Source organism: Sesamum indicum, linkage group LG10, assembly GCF_000512975.1.
Source record: "Sesamum indicum cultivar Zhongzhi No. 13 linkage group LG10, S_indicum_v1.0, whole genome shotgun sequence".
NCBI lineage: Eukaryota > Viridiplantae > Streptophyta > Magnoliopsida > Lamiales > Pedaliaceae > Sesamum > Sesamum indicum.
The window spans coordinates 1,092,651-1,115,820 of record NC_026154.1 but is presented as its reverse complement, the minus strand read 5'-3'; the positions used below and the strand labels follow the sequence as shown (position 1 = coordinate 1,115,820).

The 23,170-nt window shown below is 35.1% G+C and overlaps 4 protein-coding genes across 5 annotated transcripts; 3 read left to right on the top strand and 1 right to left on the bottom strand.

Annotated features, from left to right (window-relative positions):
- On the top strand, positions 519-3,877 carry LOC105171462 (receptor-like cytosolic serine/threonine-protein kinase RBK2). The gene is made up of 9 exons (XM_011092592.2): positions 519-670; positions 1,030-1,139; positions 1,231-1,638; positions 1,783-2,034; positions 2,131-2,285; positions 2,440-2,519; positions 2,612-2,747; positions 2,882-3,031; positions 3,323-3,877. Exons 1-9 carry the CDS (start codon positions 648-650, stop codon positions 3,500-3,502), a joined length of 1,494 nt encoding a protein of 497 aa, XP_011090894.1. The 5' UTR covers positions 519-647; the 3' UTR covers positions 3,503-3,877.
- Positions 4,820-8,346, top strand: LOC105171461 (probable prolyl 4-hydroxylase 4). Its single transcript, XM_011092590.2, has 7 exons — positions 4,820-5,061; positions 5,179-5,236; positions 5,321-5,425; positions 6,123-6,180; positions 7,194-7,369; positions 7,668-7,737; positions 7,833-8,346. Exons 1-7 carry the CDS (start codon positions 4,940-4,942, stop codon positions 8,120-8,122), a joined length of 879 nt encoding a protein of 292 aa, XP_011090892.1. The 5' UTR covers positions 4,820-4,939; the 3' UTR covers positions 8,123-8,346.
- LOC105171460 (histidine-containing phosphotransfer protein 1) lies at positions 12,322-14,392 on the top strand. The gene is made up of 6 exons (XM_011092589.2): positions 12,322-12,816; positions 12,903-13,033; positions 13,163-13,231; positions 13,694-13,765; positions 13,861-13,933; positions 14,116-14,392. The coding sequence occupies exons 1-6, from the start codon at positions 12,757-12,759 to the stop codon at positions 14,158-14,160; spliced, it is 450 nt and encodes a 149-aa protein (XP_011090891.1). The 5' UTR covers positions 12,322-12,756; the 3' UTR covers positions 14,161-14,392.
- Positions 14,885-20,341, bottom strand: LOC105171457. 2 transcript variants are annotated; one of them, XM_020697454.1, is made up of 13 exons: positions 20,025-20,341; positions 19,668-19,919; positions 18,575-18,754; positions 18,360-18,470; positions 17,768-18,103; positions 17,486-17,662; positions 17,070-17,384; positions 16,808-16,930; positions 16,449-16,646; positions 16,092-16,345; positions 15,802-16,006; positions 15,416-15,721; positions 14,885-15,340 (listed from the first exon to the last, which is right to left on the bottom strand). In XM_020697454.1, exons 2-13 carry the CDS (start codon positions 19,842-19,844, stop codon positions 15,050-15,052), a joined length of 2,673 nt encoding a protein of 890 aa, XP_020553113.1. In that variant the 5' UTR covers positions 19,845-19,919; positions 20,025-20,341; the 3' UTR covers positions 14,885-15,049. The 2 variants fall into 2 exon arrangements, with proteins under 2 accessions (XP_020553113.1, XP_020553114.1); XM_020697455.1 differs by having other exon boundaries at positions 17,100-17,384; positions 20,025-20,340.

The window sequence follows — 23,170 nt, the reverse complement described above, 5'->3', positions numbered from 1 at the left end:
GTGCTCTTTCACAAAGTAATTGAAATTTAAAATCTTTGAATTCGTCGTCTGCATATTACTCTCGCATGAAACAAGATCTATCACCATGGGAGAGAGATCCCATAAAAATCAGAAGATTATGAAATTTGAAGTGATTTTTTGGCGGTTTTATCGCTTGCAAAATTTTGTAACTTAAAGGATGATCAGTTTTGCAACTCTTGATCCTAATTATACTCATTGCTTTTTCCTACTTATTTGTTTTGTTTCATACTATAATTTTTTGGGCTCATTTGTAATAAGTATCTTATCCTGTAATTTTGATTGTGCATGTAAATCAACCTTGCCATATGTTATTACAATATTACAATTTATTTTCGATATAAAAACGTGTTTGTTTATACGTGAGGTTCTTATGTATCCCGTACCGTGTTGGCTTCGTGTCTGTAATAGTGGTAACAGTTTGGATGATATTAAAAAATGAGAAGCCGATATTTTAGCATGGAGATCTTCCATATATATATATTATGGAGAAAGTAGACGCAAACCATTAGAATACATGCAAACCACTATTCCTATTTTTCATTTTCTCTCTCTGATTCTGAATTCGAGTTAGCAGACTCCGTTGTTGGTTCCTGAGGCACCTGTTCTTTTGCTGTCTTTAAGGAACCATGGAAAATAGCCATGAACCAAGGTAATCTCATCATAATCTATATTATTATGTGAGTTTTGTTGCTTTATAGGCAAATGCTGGTATTTCGATTCTTGTTTCTTTCATTCTATATGTGTTGTGGGCTGTGTCCAAACTCTAATCTACGTAGATAATTTGATTTCAGATTCTGTAGGTTTTTCTGGGCGGGTGAAAAATAAATTCTGGGAATCCAATGTATATACAAAAAACATTGTTTAAGGTTTACTATGGGATTCTTGCCTTATTCTGGTTTCCGTATGGTCATTTTGCTCAACTTTATACATTTAGTTGTTGAATTTTTGTAGCCGTTGAGATGATATATTTCCCTATTTTGGATAATTTAAGAGCTTCTTGAATTACAGGGAAAGTGAGAATGCACGCAATATGGCTACAGAATGTCCAGACGGACAGTTCTTTGTAATTGGAAAGAAATTGCTTTTTTCTACTTCCTCTCTTTCTCTTTCCGCTGAAGGTAGCTGATCATACATCTTTCACTAGTTGTCGTTTGTTTTAGCCGACTATACATGTTAACAAATAGCACACCTCCTTTAATTGTGCCGTAGAATTGAAGTCCATAGAGGCGGAGGTGGCGGCATTAGAAGGATGCTCAAGAGAAGATGAAGATGAAGATGAAGATGAAGATGAAGTTGAAGATGAGGACGATACCAATCCGACAAACACTTTGACAAGTACTACGGATGCAGAAGCTCAAACTAATGGAAAATTCGAATCTCAATGGAAAGGGTTCCTTCGCAAATTGAGAAAGGCGCCACATTTTCAGACATTCCATCCTACCATTCCGCACCTTACTTCCATAAAGAAGCTTACGAGAAAAAAAAGCAGTAGGAATACACAAAGTTTGCCATCATTTCCTCCCAACATAGAAGCTGACTTGTATTACTGCTTCGAAAGTTCATGGAGAAATTTCACTCTTTCAGACCTCCAAGAAGCAACAGATAACTTCAGCCCTGGTACATGATTTCAGTAAAGGACTCTGATTAGTGATAGTTGCATAATAACAGTGGCAATGAGGACACTTTTACAAATGCATTTGCAATCTAGAGAACGATAAGATACAGCGGATTTTCACTTCTTTGTCTATTGTGTTTGGTTAGGAAACTTGATTGGAGAGGGGGGCTATTCTGAAGTTTACAAGGGACACTTGGAAGACGGGCAACTAGTAGCTGTCAAACGGTTGATCAGGGGAACCCAAGAGGAGATGACTGCAGATTACTTATCCGAGCTTGGTATTTTAGTTCATGTAAATCATCCAAACATTTCCAGTGTGATTGGCTATGGCGTTGAAGGAGGGATGCACCTTGTTCTTCCTTTGTCTGCTAACGGGAGCTTGTCGTCTGTGCTGAAAGGTTTATTCCAGGCTTCCTTTCAAAAGATATAACTCTTTGTTTTCACAGTCCAATACCCAAGAAACCTAAATTCCTTTTGGCCCATATGTTCCTCAGGCAAAAACGAGAAATTGACATGGTCTCTCAGATACAATATAGCTATGGGCATTGCCTCTGGTCTTGCTTATCTTCATGAGGGATGTCAAAGAAGAATTATCCATAGAGATATCAAGTCTGCCAATATTTTGCTCACTGAAGAATTTGAAGCTCAGGTAGAGATCAACAGACGCAAAATCATGATTAAGCCTTTAGCTCCATTTTCATTTAGAAACATCACGGGACCTGTTTGTCACACCAGCGTAGATGGACTTTGCTTTTCTTTAGTTCTTTACTTTGGTGCTTAAGTGACGTTGGTTTTTTGGGCAGATTTCGGATTTTGGGCTTGCGAAATGGCTTCCTGATCAATGGACGCACATTACTGTTTCACAGTTTGAAGGCACATTTGGGTGCACCAACTTACTACCTTTATAGTGAAAACTGTTGACATCCTCACCTCCTAATAAACTGTCTAAACATTTTCTTTTCCTTTCGATGGCAGCTATCTACCTCCTGAGTTTTTCATGCATGGTATAGTTGATGAAAAGACTGATGTTTACGCATTTGGAGTGTTATTGTTAGAGCTTGTTAGTGGCCGTCCAGCCATCGATGAGTCACATAACAGCGTTGTGATGTGGGTAAGTCGGCTTCTACATATCAAGCATTAAGCTCCATAGGCAAACGTGGGGTGATGCAACTAACAAATAAATGCACTTCTTAAGGACCCTTATCATGAATTTTCATTTGCCAAAACTTGATTGAAATTCTGCAGGCCAAACCTCTGCTGCTTGGTAGAAATACCACAGAGATAGCCGATCCATCACTTGATGGTTATTTTGACTGGGAACAGCTGAACCGTGTGGTTCTGGTCGCTTCCTTATGCATCCATCAAGAAGCAACAGAAAGGCCTAAAATGAGCCAGGTGCATCTTTCACTTTATGGATACTTATGATTACTTATAAATAGCATGCTATTATCCTCCTATATTCACCACTCTTCTGGTTAGACAGCCAAGACGGCTTCTGTTCTAAAGCTTTTACTAGCGCCCACTTATATCTCCAATAAACGTAAGCACCTCCTAAGTGAGCAGATAGAAGAAATGCATAATTCTTGAGGAAGCAACTTCACAGTAGCAGAAGAAAGATATACTTGTAAAAATTCATTATGTTCTATCCTTTGCTTAACGTTGAACGGTTGTTTCTGTACGGTGCAGATTGTGAGGATGTTAAGAGGCGATGAAGGCATATTGCAGAACAAGAAAAGGTTCCAAAAAAGGCCTGCGCTCAAGAGATGTTGCCCCTTGGAGGTGATCGCGGAAGAAGATGGCAACTCAGCCAAATCTTCCAACGATAGAAACCAGAAAATGGAGGTTGCATCAGACCAAGAATCATAAAAACGGTGATGTTGAGGCAAACTTGCACAACACAAGCTGAAAATGAGGATTTGGAATGTCCGGTCCTTCCTCCACGGTGCTTGAATCGCATTTCTGCAACTCATTCACTCATGTTATAGGTCTCGGGGAATTAGGTGATGGGCTTATAGTTCGAAGTGAAGAGCTATAGCAGCAGTTCAACAGTTTGTGTTTCCGAATCCGGATAGTGCAGGAATGAATTTTCTGACATTTTTATGTAGTGAATGACAACAATGGCAAGAGATCAAAACTGGACATAGGTTGCATTTTCATCTTTCTTCTTTTGGAAATTCTTCTAGCCAAACACTTTAGTACATAACATTTTATTCTTATTTCATTTCATTTAATTGAGTTTCACTGACTGATGACAGATTTAGACATAAACAGTATATGCAGTTCCGTCCTTCTTCCTCTTCTTTTTCCCTCTTTAAAACGCACAATCACAAAAACTTGTAACCCGCCCGGACCACACTTTAAAAAATAAGTGAATTATATTTGTTATGTAAACAGATTACAATTTAGGAAGAACGATAGAATAACTGATTGGTCAGTATGACTAAATTTGACCGAGTTAAAACTTCCTCAACAGCAATTTGCATTCATAACTATCTCAATAGTACTTTAAAATTCATCGAATAGGGAGTTCTAATATGAACAAATAAGATATTCGGTTAAACACACCTAAACCCATCTAAAAATGTGAAGTTACACTTTTTGTAAAAAAATTAAAATTATACTTGTAACCCCTTCTGAAAATTCTTGTTCACACCTTACCCCTTTCATATAGTTTGGAAAAAAATACTGAAATTAGCAATTTTCTTTTATAAATTGTTAATTTTACCATTCGTTTAGTATTCCCATATAATAATTTTATACTGATAAAGGGAAAAATATAATGATGTTAAACTCACTCAGTATTTCCATCAAAACCCTGGAGGAGGTCAGGTATACACAGAAATTTTTCGAAGGAGGTGTAAGTGTAATTTTTCATTTTTAGAGGGGGGTTAAGTGTAATTAACCCTAAGATATTATTAAATGATATTTTTTTAAAAAAAAAGTTACCGTTGTTATCAATTACTTTTACAATTTACAAAGTCAATCACAAAAACTCACAAAAGAACTCCACATCTAATAAAACTGGGGTGCTAAATGCAATAATCTGTTTCCTGGGGTGTTAAATGTGAATTTAATTGATTATTAGGTTTTGATAAGTAAGCTAGAAAAGGTAACCTCATCCTCAAGATTCAATTGATACGGTGTCGTTCCAAGTACGCCTAACTGTATAAATAGTTTTCGTCAACTCCCATCGAGTGATCTACCAAAATCTCACTCCCCAGCTGAAAAAACTTGGTCAGATTCGAGCATCTTCAGCTTTATCTCTTTCAGAATTTACCTAGAAAGAGATCAAAATTTAACCTGATGATTAGATTTTCTCACGTTCCACTGTTTTTCTTGCTGTTGATCGCAACGATCGTCCGGAAATCCTTGTGCAGTTCGATAATCAATCCGTCCAAAGTCAAAAGCATCTCATGGAAACCCAGGTATTTTGAAGGTGATTTTATAGTTAACGTGTTTGAAGTATTTCATAAATTTAGGATCTTTTTGGCTGTTAATTATCCATTGGTGTGACTGAGCTACATTCTGGCTTTGCAATTTAGAGCATTTGTGTACGAAGGTTTTCTAACGGATGAAGAATGCAATCATTTAATATCTCTGGTGAGTTTAGACTGATATAAGATTCTTGTCCTCTTTTATTTCGTTTTTGTCGAGGTAGTCATTTGATTTTGTGATTAAATTTAGGCAAAATCTGAGCTGAAGAGGTCAGCAGTGGCGGACAATGTGTCTGGGAAGAGTAAGCTAAGTGAGGTCCGGACTAGCTCCGGGATGTTTATACCAAAAGCAAAGGTTTGTTTCAACCCAATTTCTTTATGTATTTGTTGCTAATTTTGCTATCACATGGTGCGTCAAAGTGCTTGCTATTGGTTTGTCAAACCCTGTCATTAATCAAGTCTGAGCTAATTCAGTTGGCAATCTGTGCAGCTATTGGGATCTAATGGTTTTGCATTAAACTGTTAGCCCCGTATTTGTGTTGATATTGATTTCATTCAAGTGAGGTAGGCTGGAGCCAAGCGGTTTCCATTGCTAAAGTTAGTAATGAAATAGTTAATAAAAGATCAGGCTTCCATTTTCTTGGTGAATATTCAGTGATATAATAATTGTCCTGAACAGCTTGGTTAACTTATTCAATACTATACTGGCTCAGACAGCCTAGCTTAAGCTTAGTGAAAGCTTATGTATTTTGGCATGCTCATGTGTCTGTACATGCTGGTATTTCAATTGTTCATATATCTGAAAGATTATTGTGGATTGCCGTCTGAAATTGTTGCTGATGTGTACCAGATGTTGGAAATGTGTAATTTTAGGCACATGGACAAAATATGGTGTTATGAGTAAGATCTTGAAAAATATCATTCTGAATCAACCAAATGACTAATAAATTGACTGGTTTATTTCATGTTTTCTTACCACAATTATGACATCTTTGGATAGCTTTATGTATGCCACATGTTTTAACTTTTTTTCGCCCCATCTCTTCTGATAGGATCCTATTGTTGCTGGCATAGAAGAGAAGATTGCTACTTGGACATTTTTACCACAAGGTCACGTTTTTCTGATAATTCGGACTTTGAACAAGTTATTCTCCTTGATATGTAATGGAATCATATCACTGGTTATTGATAATAATCCAAATTAATTTAGTAAGTTTAAGTAGTATGAATCTATTTTAATTACAATTCTTATGCATGGCATTCCAGTTCTCTAACCTATTAAATTTTGTAGTTGCTGCCCTGTGGCCAGGCAAATAGAAAATTCTTATGTAGTTAGCATCTAATAGCATATATTTGGCATGGCCATGGTAAACTGACAGAACCTGGTACTGAATAATTTTATGGGTAAATTACAACGATCTTCCCTGAGGTTAGGCATAATTACGGATACCCCATCGTTATTTGAAAAATTACAAATACCCCCCTAATGTTTGATGAAATTATGTAATCCTTTGATGGAGGTATTAAATTGTCAACTTTGCCCTTACTGTATTTTTTGTTTTTTGTTTTAAGAAAAATAAAAATTTATAAAAAAATCGAACGGGGTGGATCGAAAAATTATAAAAACATTATCCACTTAGTCTATAAAGAAAATCACAAAACTTTAAAAAACAAAATAAAATTATAATTCTTAATCCACAAGGGCATTTTGGTCAGCTGGATGAAAACCTAATGGATTGGGCTAATTGTTAGACGACCATTAAAATCAGGAGGATATTGGTAATTTTTCAAACAACAAGGGGTATTAATAATTGTTCCAAACCTCAGGGGAGGTAGTTGTAATTTACCCTATTTTTATTATGATTATTCCTTTTTTTTGGGATAATGTGAAGATTTTGAATTAATGATAAGTTGATGGATGCTCCTTTGTTTTCCCCTCTCTCTCTCTCGCCATTACATAAACTATTAATTTTCTAAATATCACCATACTATGTGTCTTTCCACAATTTATTTAATATCTTATACATTGTTTACAACACATGTGAAATTTTGCACTATATGCGGGCATAGAGAATGATAATTTCTACCCACTTACAACATCTGATTCCTATTTCTCCATATAGAAAATGGAGAAGACATACAAGTATTGCGCTATGAGCCTGGACAGAAATATGATCCTCATTACGACTATTTTGCGGACAAGGTCAATATAGCTCGTGGTGGACACCGGGTAGCTACTGTGTTAATGTATCTTACAGATGTTGAAAAAGGAGGGGAAACTGTGTTTCCCTCTGCAGAGGTTAGTCATGTCTCGATTTCCTGTAGTTCCAGATCATAACCTCTTGTAAATTCTTGGTGGTTTTGTACTACGACATATCGGGTGCGAAATATTGACTAGCCCATAGTTAGGGAGCATATATTTGAGAATCGACTTGTTGGGTTGTGAATTGCCACGATAGAGAAGGTCATTTTTTACATGGGTTGTGTATGAAAAGTGTGTTGCTTGCCTGATGCATATTTATGAATTACATAATCATTTAACTCTACTTTTGATGACTTTCGTGTTTTAATGTCTTGTCGTTCATGCAATCATGCAGGAATCACCTCGTCGTAGGTCTGTGTCAACAGATAAAGATCTTTCTGAGTGCGGAAGGCAAGGTCCTGCAGGTGAGACAATAGCCCAAGGTGTAACTGCTCTAGTTCAAACTTTCTCCATTTGAGAAGCAACTGTTGTCTTATCTTTATCTTTCTATGTTTCTCAGTGAAGCCACGGAAAGGGGACGCACTTCTCTTTTTTAGTCTCACTCCAGATGCAGTCCCAGATCCTATGAGTCTGCATGCTGGCTGCCCTGTGGATGAAGGCGAGAAGTGGTCCGCAACAAAGTGGATTCATGTGGATTCTTTCAACAAAGTTGTGGGTGGAAATTGCACCGACGCAGATGAAAATTGTGAAAGATGGGCATCCCTTGGGGAATGTACAAAGAATCCGGAGTACATGGTTGGATCTTCAGATCTTCCAGGATACTGCAGGAAGAGTTGCAAAGTATGTTAAACTCTTAGACTGCTCCCTCCCATGGACATTCACTTTGTTGAATCACCAGTTCTCGTTGATTTTGGAACATTTACTTCGCTCAAATAGTAGTTCTCGTTATTTTGCTTCTGTATCCCACATTCTGAATTTTTTCCTTGTACTATTCTTACATCATGTTGTTCACCAAATTCTGACTCTCTGTTAGGAAATGATATACAGACTGAAAAAACTTTTCTCTTGCTTCATTTTGTCCATTTTGATTTAGATTTATACCAAGCTTATTTTGTGCATTCATTTGTTCCACCACCAAATTTGTACAGATGTGTGTGTTTTCTTTGGGGATTATACAAGTGACATATTTTTGTTCACCTATCCAGATTTTTTTCAATGATCTCAGCGCCTAGGTTGAGTCTGGACAGATCTTGATTTCGTCTCATTTTATCACCACTATTCTCACGTTTGAACTATTTTTGATGGATTACTGGGCTCTATAGTATTTCGTTCTTAAATACTGTTTAAGCATTGCATACGACCATTCAAGACGACACATTTTGTCGTGCCGTCCCCTCTTCCCACATTGGACTGATAAATTTTGTTTCTGACAAGACAAGTTCGTCATAAATTAGGTTCGTTGAACTTAATGTTATGATTCACAGACAAACACACACATGTGCGCATGCGTAGGAATAGGATAGTATTTAAGCATGCTGATGATTCCAAAAGAGGGTGAACTGCACATTTATAGGTGTTATAAATTTTTGTGGGCTCTCCTCTCACTCTACCTTGCAGCATTGTTCTTCTTATCAACAATAATGGTCACTTTGATTTGATGGAACTATACAACACACACAAATATGTGTGCGTGTGTGTGTGTGTGCAAATATAATGCTAGTGGACCATCTAAAGAGATTCTCCTGAGGCATGCATCATAAATAACAATAATTGAAGGCAATAAGGTGGTCCTCTATATGATATGATCCTCATCAATTTTGTTCAAAACCTTCAACAGTTACTACAAGCAATTAAACATAAAACTATTCAGGCAAATTTCTCATTTACTAGAGATTAAAAAGTTTCTTGTCCAAATCAAATCTGATTAGATCAAACCAGACAACATCGACCATTGCATAATAATGTAATTAAACAATCTCAACACCATACAAGAAAGAAATCGGAAAACAATGTTATTAAGAATTGTTTTTTGTTTTTTTTCAATATTAATTAATCATATCTAGATTTATTTGTCAAAAATTAGACATTCAGAAGATAAGGTGCGTGGTAGGTGCACATGAATGAAGTAGTACGTTAAGAGTCAATACGAGATAAAATTCAAATGAATTAAAGCTCGATATTTGTACTTTAATAATGGGATACTTTGATATTGTTGTTGCTTAAAATGGAGTCATTGAGATATGCAATGCGATATATCGCATTGTTCGAGAAAAAAGCTACAAGATTCCAATTATGTATGCCAGATTATTAATTATTATGTAGCTTTAATGGATTATTTTTAAGTTGAGGAATGTTTAAACAAATGAAATAGCCAGCATTACACTCACATGGCACCATTCCGCCCATTATTCTTTGTATTAATTCTTGTTTTTTAAAAGTAAGGTATCAACACATTAATTATTCTATGGCTACAATCACAACTAGTTCATAACTGCACATCTTGTTATAGTTTTTTGCATCAACATTTTTATAGTGAGTTTGGTTAGTGTATTGTAAATTACAAAAGTCTTTACTTTTGCCTATACGGGGAAAAGAAAAATTGTTCTGCACCGACCGTAGACATAAGTAAGGATGGAAAACTGATAGTATCGCATTTTGTGCTTATTTCATATAATATTTTAGCCTATTTTGTGACAAAATGCTCCTAATTAAATATTATTTTGCAGCTTTAGGACAAAAGAATTGAAAAATGAAGAAAAGCACCAAAATAGAAATTCAAACAAGACTCAAACTCAATTTTTGGCAAGAGTTTGGAGCTGCTTGGACTACCTCTGATGAAGGAAGAGTTTAACTAAGATTATAATTTTATCTCTATAAGTCTTTTAGTTCAACTAGGAATCTACTTCTAATCCTAGTAGAACTAGGTATCTAGCTATTATAAATAGGTGATGTAATTCACTATAAGAGACAACTTTTGAACTCTTCTATTTCTCTACGTTTTTATAATATTTTCTTACTTTGCTTTTCATGCGTTCTTCCATTAGCATGTCAAGCTAGTTCTCTTATTCCGGTTGAAAATTTGGTGATTGTATCCAACGAGTTGTGAGATCTAATTTATGCTTTTTACTTTTATTCATATTGGTATTTGTGTTGTTCTCTATGCTTTTATTACAAATAATCTGATTTATTATCAAGAATATTTGCCTAGCCAATTGAACTTACAAATCCGTAATTGTTTGTTTAGTTCAATAACTAGTGATAACATAGCATAATTGATTATGTAGAAGTTTTTGATTATGTTGTGGGGAATGCACAATCTAACTTAAATAAATCCTCGTAGGGATTTATTGGTTAGAATTGGGTCTTTCTAGTTCTTAATGCTGTCGGTAAATTAAATTTTGAGGACGTTCCCAAGGTTGTTTACTGATTAGGGATTTAGTCAATGGACATTCCTTGACTATCCACAAGGTAAGGAAAGGTGAGGTCGTACCAATGGCCATAATCAATTTATCAATCATGGATAATTGTTATCTTTGCATCTACGATCGAGTGTGGAATTAAGCATGATCTTGTCTTTAATTAGAATACTTTTATCATATATTTATCTCTTCTTATTTTATTTTTTTATTTTTATTCTTCACAATCATAAATCCCCCCAGTTATTTTTATTTTTATTTTTTTGAAGGAATTAATTTAAAACCGATCTCTGTGGATTCGACCCTACTCACACTTCTACAAATGTGTTCTTAGGAATTATTTTTGGTGGATTCGACACCCATAAAAAATAGTTGTTCTGTTAATGATTGAATTTTTTTATTTCAAATCCTATTATATCTTTTATTATGTGTAACATATATTGACCATGTGTATTTAAAATAAAATAGCTGACGTAATATTTATACACGTGTTCATGTGTATGTTAGCTGAAATAGGAGATGTAATAGGATTTGGAAAACATACTATTTCTTCTTCATAAAATATTAAATTTCTGCAGCTAAAACTTGATCACAAGATAGGAGAATCATGTCCCTCAATCTGAAATGTTTATTCCTCCATGATAAAAATGAAGTCAGTGGAGATTTCATTCACAAACCATTGGATATGTTCCAAAATGTGGTTTGGCATGAAAGGAATTTGATCAAAAAGTGATCTCATAACTTTGAAAATAATGCAAATATTATATAAATTCATGTTATTATCTGTCACAGAGTCAAAGAAAAAGATCACCATCTTCTTTTCTGTATTCTACGCTATTCTACCATTAATACAAGTTAAGCCCATTAACCTTACAATTCATTGGATGCATAAAACAAGATAAATTAAACAAAGGGTTTTTGTTTTTTTTTTTAACTTTTGAAACTTTGACAGGTTAAAATATAAATGAAGGCAGACAATGAGATGCTTCAAGACAAGAATAGGAATCTAGAACTATGCAAACCATTCTCTTCTTGTCAATAAATTTGCAATAATTGTGCTCAAACTTTATGATGGGGTTAAATAATTGGTGGGAAGAAATAAAAGAATGTAAATGAGAGCGTCAAAATAAAAATTACAAAAGTAGGGAAATATAAAAAGAAAAGCCTCCATTTGAAAAGCAAGAATGTGATGAGATGAGTGAAAGGTTGCAACTTGCACATAATCTTGTACATGTTCAATATATGTTTTAGGCCATTTAAAAGGAGTAGATCATATGTTATGGTATTGCAAGAATTGTATCTTGAGCAACACATCAATGATTTAAGTTTTATCATTCTATGAAAGAAAAGAAATGTTAGGCTGGTTTTCAACTTTTCATTTAGGTAGGTGAAAGATTTAACCAATGACTTAGTGAATAGAATAGTGAAAGTCAATCTCCATTATCCATGCAACTTTTGCACAAACTTTCTTTTGTTTTTAGCTTGGGGGGTGGGGCGAGGGTGGTTGTTGTTGTTGTTGTGTGTGGACAAAGCCCATCAGCTTACAGGTACAGATTTTGCCTCTGCAAAGTTTAATATTAAAATAGAGACAAAGAAACATAATTGGAAGTGACATTGTATAGAATCTTGCAATTAATATATTGATGAAAAGAAGTGGGGTGGCAAAAAAGATGGAGGTAGGGGGGCCGTATATGGAGATTTGGAGAGGCTCACAATTGATGCCAGAGTAGCAAAATATGGTAGGAGGGCTGTAAATCTTGTGTGTGTATGTATATGTGTGTGTGTGTGTGGTGTGTGACCTAACACAGCACAAATCCAGAGAAAGATAAAGGAAAAGAGTGGGAGTCCAGATTTGTACTTGTAATCACCCTAAAGCAGGCAAAAATTTGGATCTTTCTCCTTGCTGCACTGTGTCTGCTACACATTAAATTCACCAAATCCCCTTTCAAAGCATTTATATCCCTCTGTTCTACCATTTATTCCTCCCAATCCTAACCAAACATTCATCTTTCCATTATTTCTGCTACACCAAACAAGCCCTTGGTTCTTGGTTGAGAAGGCTAAAGCATGGAGGTGGATCAGCTGCAGAGGACTTTTCATGATTACCATGCTTCTTTATTTAATGAGGTAAAAATAGGAGTCAAATGCAAATGATTTTGAATCATTTGACGTTTTGTTGTTTGTTCATTTTTTATGTGGTTTTCTTGGTGAAGGGATTCTTGGATGAACAGTTCGTTCAGCTACAGCAACTTCAAGATGAGAGCAACCCTGGGTTTGTGGTTGAAGTGGTGTCCCTCTTCTTTGAGGATTCTGAAAGACTTCTCAATGATCTCAGCAAAGCTCTGTGAGAATTCTTGTCCTCTCTCTGTGTCGTTTGTGTTTGTATAATCAGTCAGAAAGAGAGAAAGAGAGAGAGAGAGATACAGTGCATTGTTACTCCTTTCTAGGAATCATAGTACTTGGTTTTTTGCAGGGATCAGGAGAATGTGGACTTCAGAAAGATTGATGCTCATGTTCACCAACTGAAAGGTAGCAGCTCCAGGTAAAAAATCATGTTTCTCTTGTTCTGATGTATGAAAAAAATGAAAAAGAAAACTCAATATAGGAGGTATGTTTTGTCTTTTGCAATGTATATCAGACAAGAGAAGACTTTTTTAGGGCCACTTCACTGCATAGCCTAATGGGACGTTGAAATTTTAGTCCAAGGTTGGTTATGTCAAAACCTTACAGTGCTAACTGCCATTTCTTGTTCTGTTTCCCCTCTGCTTTAAGTGAAGTCAATATGAGTTCAATGTATCCAATTGGAACCATCATTTCTCTAACATCTACATCATTTTTATAATATTATGGAGGAAAGTATCTGTTCAGTAAGCTAATTTGATAGTACCAAGAAACAGAAACAAGGAAAGATGTACTTGCAGAAACACTAACAAAACGCTTATGGTATTTGGTATCATAGTCTTCTTCATGTCATAACCATAACTTTTTGTTTTTTGCATGATAGCATTGGGGCTCAGAGAGTCAGAAATGCCTGCATTGCTTTCCGCAACTTCTGCGACGAGCGAAACATCGAAGCGTATGGATACTATAAATTTTGTCCTCTTCTTTTCCACTGACAAATTAAGCATCTAAGTTCTCACATCTAACATGTTGCAATATTTCGAGTTGTAGGTGCCTTAAATGCTTGCAACAAGTAAGGCAAGAGTACTTGCTAGTGAAGACCAAGCTCGAGACATTGTTACGGGTGTGTACTTGTGGTCTTTCCTTGCAAATTCTTTCAACAATTCATAAAATCGTTACATGAAAATACCATACGTCACACTCTTGAATAGTTGAGACACAGTTTTTAGTTAAAATCTTGTAATGTTTTTATAAGTCTGTAAGATGGCCGGCACGTTGTAACTTAATTTCTGCTTTTCGTTTCAGTTGGAGCAGCAGATTGTGGCCGCTGGTGGGGCGAGTCCCATGTGAACGTCTTCTCCTGAAGCAATGGTGTTCTCGACTATGATGATGGTGCTGTTTTGGAGAAACTTTTAGTGAGTTTCTTTATAGTTATCACTTTGCTAAGATTAAGGTACTGTGAAGTTTGTATGAAACTTCATTGAAAAAAGCAGTAATGCTTCTATTTCTGAATATGGAGACTCCTGTGTTAATAATGCATTTCTGATTATCATGTTATCTAATACAGTTAGCTTTGTCTGTCCCCTGGCTCTACGTATCGTTGTGTTAAGCTGAAATTCTGACCTCGTCCCCGACCAAATGGGCCTATAGATAACGAATCATTCGAGCTGCATCTGACAAAAAATAAAGGGATTATAAAAGACTAGTCTCAGCAGCATGGCCTAATGGAGAATTTTATACCATCTAAATATCTATTACCTCCGTACATTTCCAGAAGATGAGTCTTGAGTTGGCATTCATTGTTGGATCAGAAGCACATGGGCTTGAATGTCATTTATTGTTTTTAACGTGCCGACAAATAACGAGAACAAGCAAGCAAGAACTGGCTTTGACATGTTAAAGTGTTGCCAGACTCAAAAAGACTTACAAATGCCTAACATTTCTGTTATTGATCTCTCGTAAGGAACGTAATGAAGTCAACTTCAAATAGTCGGGGAAGACTAGTTTTTATGATGTTTTGCTATCAATCATTTCCATACAACAGTGTGAAAATGAAAAGAAAAAGCAATCAGGATGTACAAGACGAGAAGTTGAATTTCCATTGTATTTCCTGTGTGTGTGTTTCGTTTTGAAAACTGTACAAATTCTCTATACTAGTATCTTCTCTGCTCTTTGCTTGCCGATTACTTGGAAAAAACATCAAAAGAATCACAGAAGACGTTCAACGGGATCTTTTGTTTTATATCCGTGGGACACTCCACATTCTTCTCTGCTCATCAAAGCTTCCAATGACAGCAGACTGCTTTTCTTCACCAAGTTGATTTGCAAATGTATCATAATAAGCCAATGGATTGACATGTTCCAATATTCTCACTGAACTCCCTTTATTTTGATCCATATATATCTGTCCGTCTTCAGATTCAACACCTGTTGCTAACACTTGAACTTTCCTGACTCCATATGTTGCCTTCAGCACTAAACTGTCACCTGCTAAGATCACTGCACCAAGAATTTCCCCCAAGAATGTATCCTGCATTACAGACATTCAATACATGTAGAAAAGTTTAACAGTGAGTAAAATCTCACTCTTAGTTGCTTTTATTACCATATGTTGATATCTGGGATGAGTACGCTTCAGCCGGTGCATTCTTGAGAGCAAACGCCTGGCAAATAAAGCTTCAGGTGTCTTGTTTGCGAGGTACAGACTCTCTAAAATTTTACAGAAGTGACAGACTTCGCGTTGAATGTTGAGTGGGATTAGAGTGATATTGTGCCGTGAATGAAGAACCGTCTCTGCAGCCAAAGGGTCAAGAAACATATTCAGCTCCGCGTATTCATTTGAAGGAATGTTGATAACATTTCCTTTATCTGTCTTCCGGCTGCTGATATGGCCTCCAACTATGAATATATCCTGCACCAGAATGAAAAGCTGAAAAATCCTTCAACATTATATACTGATATGGTCTGTTTTATTTCCTTTTAGCCGCAAACCTGAATGGGATAACTCAAGTTTTTGTCTGAAAGAATAATTTTCGCTACATTTGTTAATGGCCCGTTCGTCAAAATGGTAACCTTAGATCCTGATTCGAGGGATGTTATTACTGATTCCCATATCTCGAGAGCTAGTGGCTGTCTAAGTTCAGGGTGATCTGTGTCTCTTGGAGCTCCAAATTCCACAGAATTTTCGGCTGTGTACCTAAAATAAACTCACAAGTCAGTCGAAACATCTGATCAAAGCATTGCATGTGAAGCTTAAAATTTCAACATAAATATGATTAAACCTCCGGGGACTTCGAGGCAAGTCACGAGCCAGCCCATACAATGTATCTGAGTCGAGAAAGCCACCGCTACCATATGGGATGGCTCTGCTGTACTTGCAGTCTCCAACAGCTGGAAAAATCAGATCGGACTGATTAAGTGCAAACACATCTCCTAGGCCAACAGGGATATCATCGCGCCCCATCATATGCAGCAAATCATAGACGACATCTATTGTTGCTGCGTTTGCCCATCCAGTAGGAGTCACTAATATCGCCTGGATAGAAACAGCAGATGCAGGTTAAAATAGCTGCTCTTATCTTAAGAATGTATTGGAAAAAAATATGTCGTGAAAGTGGAAAAGTTAAAGGCTACTTCACCTTGAGATTTATTACTTCAACAGGTAATTTGAGGAGATAAAAGAGGGCTAAAAAATCTCCAGCACTCATATCCATGTCAAAAACAACATTCTTGCCAGGTTTTCTTCCCTTAAAATCTGGTTTGTACAGGACTTCTCTGTAATGAGGAAACTCTGTAGTAAAATTGAACTTTCCAGTATGTTCTTGGAGGTTTATAACCTGCAAACACAACGATATTCTACTGATGTCTCATTTGTGTCAGTCTGAAAGAAGTAAATGAAAGTTACATATTCTTACAGTCATTCAGAAGAAAATGAAAGTTTAATATTATTACAGTCATTTAGAAGTATTACGACAGACAAATATACTGATCAACTCACATCAAGAAAGCTTCTGAAGTATTCTCTGTTTAATGGACTGCTTCTATCACTGTTAGGCTTTGCTCTTACAGCAACAAGAATGTGCAATCCTTCTCGACCACTTACTTCTGCTGTATATCCATCCTGAATAATTTGAGGTCGGTACAGCAGAAGCATAAGTTTGTCAGCAGCACACAAATGATGCTACATCAGAATTAAAAGAAAACTGCAAGACAGTTGTTGTGTGTTTTAAGTAAGAACTTGATAAAAATCATCTTTTTACCATAAACAGAAAGCCAAAAAAAGCAATGACCTTGCACCTGCCCTTGCCATTCTTAACAATGCAGAAAGGATCACCAAGCCCTGTCTGAACATGGCCACTATGAACACCATTTCTCTTCAAATTGAATTTCGGCTTCTTAAGGCCATCAAAGAATGGATTTGAGCCATCTGATATTCCATGCGGCTCGTTTGAAGTAATCACTGTGATATTCATGTATTCCATTTCTGCAAATTCGTTCTCCCCATTACTGTTGTTGCTCTTGAGCATGATTGAAGTAGCCACGCCAGATAGAAATGAGTCCCACATAAAGTAACTCTGCACTAAGTGATACACATTTCATACAGTTATTACTCTTTATCTGTTTTACTCCAAATAAGAAACTGTCTATCCACTCAATGCATTTTTCCATAACTAACCGTGAAAAACTGATCGCTGAACCAAGTATCATGAGTCATTTTCAAGGACTTGAAGCAGTACTGTGCCTCATAGGTGTGCTGATTCTTCTCAAATTCCTCGTAAAAATTGCTAGATATTGGGATGGTGTTTGTGGCATCCAGTGGAACAAGAGTGACTGGGATGCCAGAATGAATCACCTGTTAAATAAGGAAAAAATTTCATCAGTGAAATTTAATAATCACAGCCAGTCTTATGTTTTGAAAGATGGGACAACCTTTCTTGAAATATTATGGTATTGATACCTGATATGCAGCAAAAGGATCCCCAAAAATATTGAATTCTGCATAAGGGTTTGACGTGTAGTCCGTGAAAATGTTGCCCCTATCACCACACTGACCAGGTTGGCACGATAAGGTCGAGTTCTTAGGACAGCAATCGGTCGGGTTTCTTGCCCTCACGCCACCACCCATGATGTATATATGCTCGACGTTTCTCTTCAAATGTGGATTGCTCATTAGAAAAATACCAAAATTTGTGTTCGATCCGATGATAAATACAGTGATCGGACCAGCAGAAATCTTGTCTATCATCACTTGCTGAGCCGTGGGCTGACGAAGAGGTGTATATCTCCTGCTGCCCTGGATTACAGTAGAAAACAAGATCATTGGTAAATCTTCTCATACAAGAAGTTATCTCAGCATTTTCATGAAAATATCAATTTAGAGTCGTGGAGGCAGAGTCCTTCAGCTGTGCAGAAAATCTAACAGCAATTTCCATAACGACTAATCCAGGTAAAACAATCTCCGCTGCTGACAAACGATCATCCCATGACAACACAGACCATTTCAACACGTCCACAGATATTGGTGACAAAGAGGACTTATACGTATGTACCTGAGGGAGAAAACTCTTTCTGATGCCAAAATTTGTATCAATGTCTAATTTCCCTCCAGCGCCTACAGGAATAGCTTGTCTATATCTGCAATATCCGGCTGTACTATTGCCCTGATGAGACAAGCCCCAAAGAACACGATCAAGTTATCAATGTGTGATGTAAAACATAAGATCAAAATACACAACGTTGCAGCTCCATGAAATTGGAGAAAGACCTGTTCGATTATGGGGTGATATCCACCAACGTTAGGCAATATGGTGCCATCTTCGAGTATTCCACCTTCACCTCCCACTCCAACGGCAATGTCGTCTCTCCCCATCATGTAAAGAATGTCATATAAATGATTCACAGCATGCCCCGCATTACTCCATCCATTTGTGTTAATAGTAACGGCCTGCAGAAAAGGTAGCATAATAGATATAAGCATTTTCACTAACCTTGGAACATGCTAAAGAACCTTAGACAATGGAGCGCATAAAATCAAGCTGCCAAATGCTAGAGCGGCCAGAATCTTTTCTTTGCTTTTGGGAAACTAGAATTACATCAGGATTTCAATTTTGGGAAAATGAACTTTGCAACCAATAATTTTTTAAATTCTATACCAAAATTCCAAACCTCCGGGAACTTAAAAAATGATAATACTGAAATTAGTAATCATAGTCATAATTGACTCATACAGCACCTCAACCCCCCACCCCACAAAAAAGAAAAGAAAGAATGACAAAAAGAAGAAAAAGTAAATCAATAAACAAAATAAAATATTAAAATAGAGGAACTTTTAGTTAACTATATCATGGTATGTACTTTGTCAAGAACCCAGAAATGATAAAGAATTGACTATTATGGCACCTCCCAAGATTGAAAATTCAACTGAAATTTAGCCTAAGATACAGTGAATTTGACTAAACATGTAGCCGTGTAGATTACACAACTATCAATGAAAACTCAACCACACCATAGCTTTTCAAACACTAAAAATAGCATCATAATCAACATTATTAGTGCTAAAAAATCTAAAAGATTTCCAGGGGTGCATGTATTTGCAACAAAATAATGCACCCAATGTCAGCATACAGGACTAAGATATGTAAAGGGATGAACACTAACAGGAAAGCTTTTGCCTTTATCGACACGTATAAAGCACTAAACTGGGGGGATTTTGAGCTTGAAATTTGGTATCCCTAGGCCCTCAACGAGCACAAATATGCTAGTGATCATAGAAACAACATAGAAGAAGCAACAAGAACAAGAAACTCTAAACAGAAAATCCCCCAAAATCACGATTTTTCAACCTTGAGGATACATACCTGCAAATCAAATTCTGATCTGTTAAGCTTCAAAATGTACAAGAGAGCAAAGAAATCATCTGTATCGACATCCGTATCCAAAAGAATTCGGTGTGGTAGCCCCTCCACACCTTTTGCGTTGATCAATCTGATGATCACTATGCATACACATATGCATACACATCTTTCCAATATCATCTTCCTTCTCTCTGAGAAAACCCCAAAACTTCACTTTCTTGATCAGCAGCAGAACTGTTGCATGAATCCCATTTCCTGAAAAACACGAGGACATATCCCACAAAACAGCTCAATGACTTGAATTAAACAAAATGATCACACATATATACATATACACTCTTGTTTCCATATTCCTTGTACCTTATTTTATCAGCAGTACTGGTGGCAAGAATGGCAGTAATGGACAGTTAACTGATGACACTAGAGAAATACAAACAGGGAATTTACTGTCTCTGTGTGTATGTGTGTGTGAAAAGTGTAATTGTTGATAATGGAACAAGATGCAAAGGACAAGAAAGGCGCCTTGAGCCTGAAAGAGTTGTATATGAAGCAGTAACACAGTGTCTGTGCATATGATTCTGCAAGACAGAAAACAAACAAGGTAATACTCATTCATGGGCCTATATTTCTTTTTATTCAGTTCTTTTTTCTCTAAAAAAAAATTAATTACACTGAGACCCCACTAAAAGTACGAATTTACATTTTTCCTCAAAAAAAATTTAAAGTTATATTTACACTCCCTCCAAAAATTTTGAATTTATATATAACCCCATTCCATTAGGGTTCGGTAGAAAATACTGACGTCAATAAAAAAAAGTACATAAATTTTTAATTTTACCCCTTATTTAATATTTTCGTGTATATTTTTATACTTATAAGACTATAAATATAATACATATATATGATGTGAGGTTATTATTATTATATATTTTTTTCTCTTATAAATACAAAATTATAATATATATGAAAATATTAAATAAGAAGTAAAATTAATCATATATAAAATGTGTTACAAGCAAACATATTAATCATATATAAAATAATTTACCTTTTGTCTTTTTTTTTTCCCAAAATTTTTACATAAAAACGTCAGCTACATCATTCATTACATCAACATAAGAAATATTAATTTAGAAAAATAAAAATTCTTGAAACATTTAAATGGAGGAATGGACCAAAACTATTATACCCCGACAAATGGGGCCAATGCATGCAAATTTATGTATTTTTAAGAATAAAGAATTTATAATAATATATATAAAAAAAATAATATTCTTGTTGTTTGACTAAGAGCGTATCTTTTATGTGCTTTATATTACACTTTTTTCCCCAAAAATAAAAAAATATCTTTGTATGTAATCCAATGATGGAACATTCACACGATTCTTGTCCTCTAATTTGAAAACCTTATGAGCTCAGAATCCCTTTTCTCTTAGTGTTTTTACTATTTGTACTTTCCATGTGTTAGATTTCTTCTTTCACAATTGATTATTCTAATTGTAGGAGATCATGCCTCAATAAAATAAAGGATAATTACAGTCGCTTCTTTTTAAATTTGGTGTAATTATACGTAGATTTATGTAGTTTGAAAATTTATATTTAATATCTCTTAAGTTTGTTTTCATCTAACAAATAAGTTATTATGTTAGTCGAGATTAACCGAATTTGAAGATATTAACAAAAAAAAATGGATAAAAACTCATATTTACCTCTAATTGACTTATTGTTGATTTATTATAAATCAAAGAAATTATTTTATGATCAAATTACCTTATACATCTTTACATGTTAATGAATGTGAGAAGGTATAATTTCACCGTTATAAAGGTAGTTAAATCAGAAAAAATGTGTTCAACTTACAATAAGTAAGTAATAAGTCAATCGATGGTAAATGTCAATTTTCATACAGTTTTTTTGTTAATATCAATAAATTCGCTGAGTTTTGACTAACAAAGAGACCTATTTGTTATATGAAAACAAAGCTCATAATACTAGATGTAATTTTTCAAACTATAAGGAGTTTACATATAATTACACCAATCTTCAGAAGGGAGTGTAATTCTCCCTTAGATATATTTATTAATTGAGTAAATTACATTTTGTTATCCGAACTAAGCCCGCTTTTATACTTTGTTATCTAAATATTTCTTTTTGTGTCAACTTGTCATCTCAACTTTGTGAAATTTGCATTTTACCATATATGATCGTTTTTTTGTTGATTTTTTTTATAGAAAAACATCATATGTTGTGTATATATGAAAAATATCACATCACACAACCCTTAAATATCACATGTACATTGCATGTGATATTTTTTAACACGAAATTTGGTGAAAAAATAGTTAGAAATGACAAAGTGCAAAATTTCGTAAAATTGAGATGGTAAGTTGATACAAAAAAAAAGTTTAAATGCCAAAATATAAAAATAGTTATAGTTGGGATGACAAAATATAATTTATCCTTGTTATTTTTCTGACCTGTTGTTTTGTTTATTTTCTTTTTATGCAAAATTTTTACAATTAAATACTGGCATTGATATAGCTGGATTACGTGACAGAAACGTGGAATTTATATTTTCAAATAAACGTTGAAACTCGAATATATATTACTCAATAATTCTCGTGCTTAATTACTATCTTCTTCCCACTTTATTTTTTAAAAACCTGAAATTTCATAACTAAAAAGAAAATGGGAAAATCTTCAAGCAAGTGTATAAACAAAGATTGGAAAAAGAGGTAAAAAAAAAAAGATATGGAAAGTCAAATAGAGAGATTGTGTGGGAGCAGTGGTAGAAAAAGGAGCCCTCCTTTCTACCACAATTCCAATTATTTAATTTTTAGTCAAATATTAACTTTTTTCATCTATAATTAAGTGGTTTTTGACACCTAAAAAAGCTTATCATATTAATAATTTATACATATATAAATTAGTATATACTCTTGAATTTTATTAAAATACACAGTGCTTTAAGGATTATTCCAATTTTTATTTTATTATTATTGCTAGTTGTATGATTGAAAGGCATGATGTAACAAGTGAAGGGTAGAATGGGTGCATTAGTAGTAGAAATAGGATAAAGGGTGGGGGGTGGGTGCAGTGCAGAATGGAATTAGTGGTCCTACTTCCTACTTGGTAAATTAAAAGTGAGGTTATTCAAATTCACCATAATTACCCACTTTTCTATTTTCTATTTAATTTCTTTCTTTCTTTTGTTGAAGTTAATCATGACTTAGCTTATAAAGAATAATTGGTTAGGTGGGGTGGGGGTTTTATGCAATTATTGAATTTGACGTGCGTCTGATTCCATCAGAGTTATGGTTATATGACATAAATATATTTATTACTTAACTTCAACAAAGCATTTTGAATTTCGAAATAATTGAAGCACTTTGCCCCTAATTATTCATTGGTTGGCACACTCATTAAGTCATAATACTCCATTACTAATTAGCCATTTAATGAAATTACTGAAATGTACTATGTCTTTTTTTTTTTTTTTGGGGGGG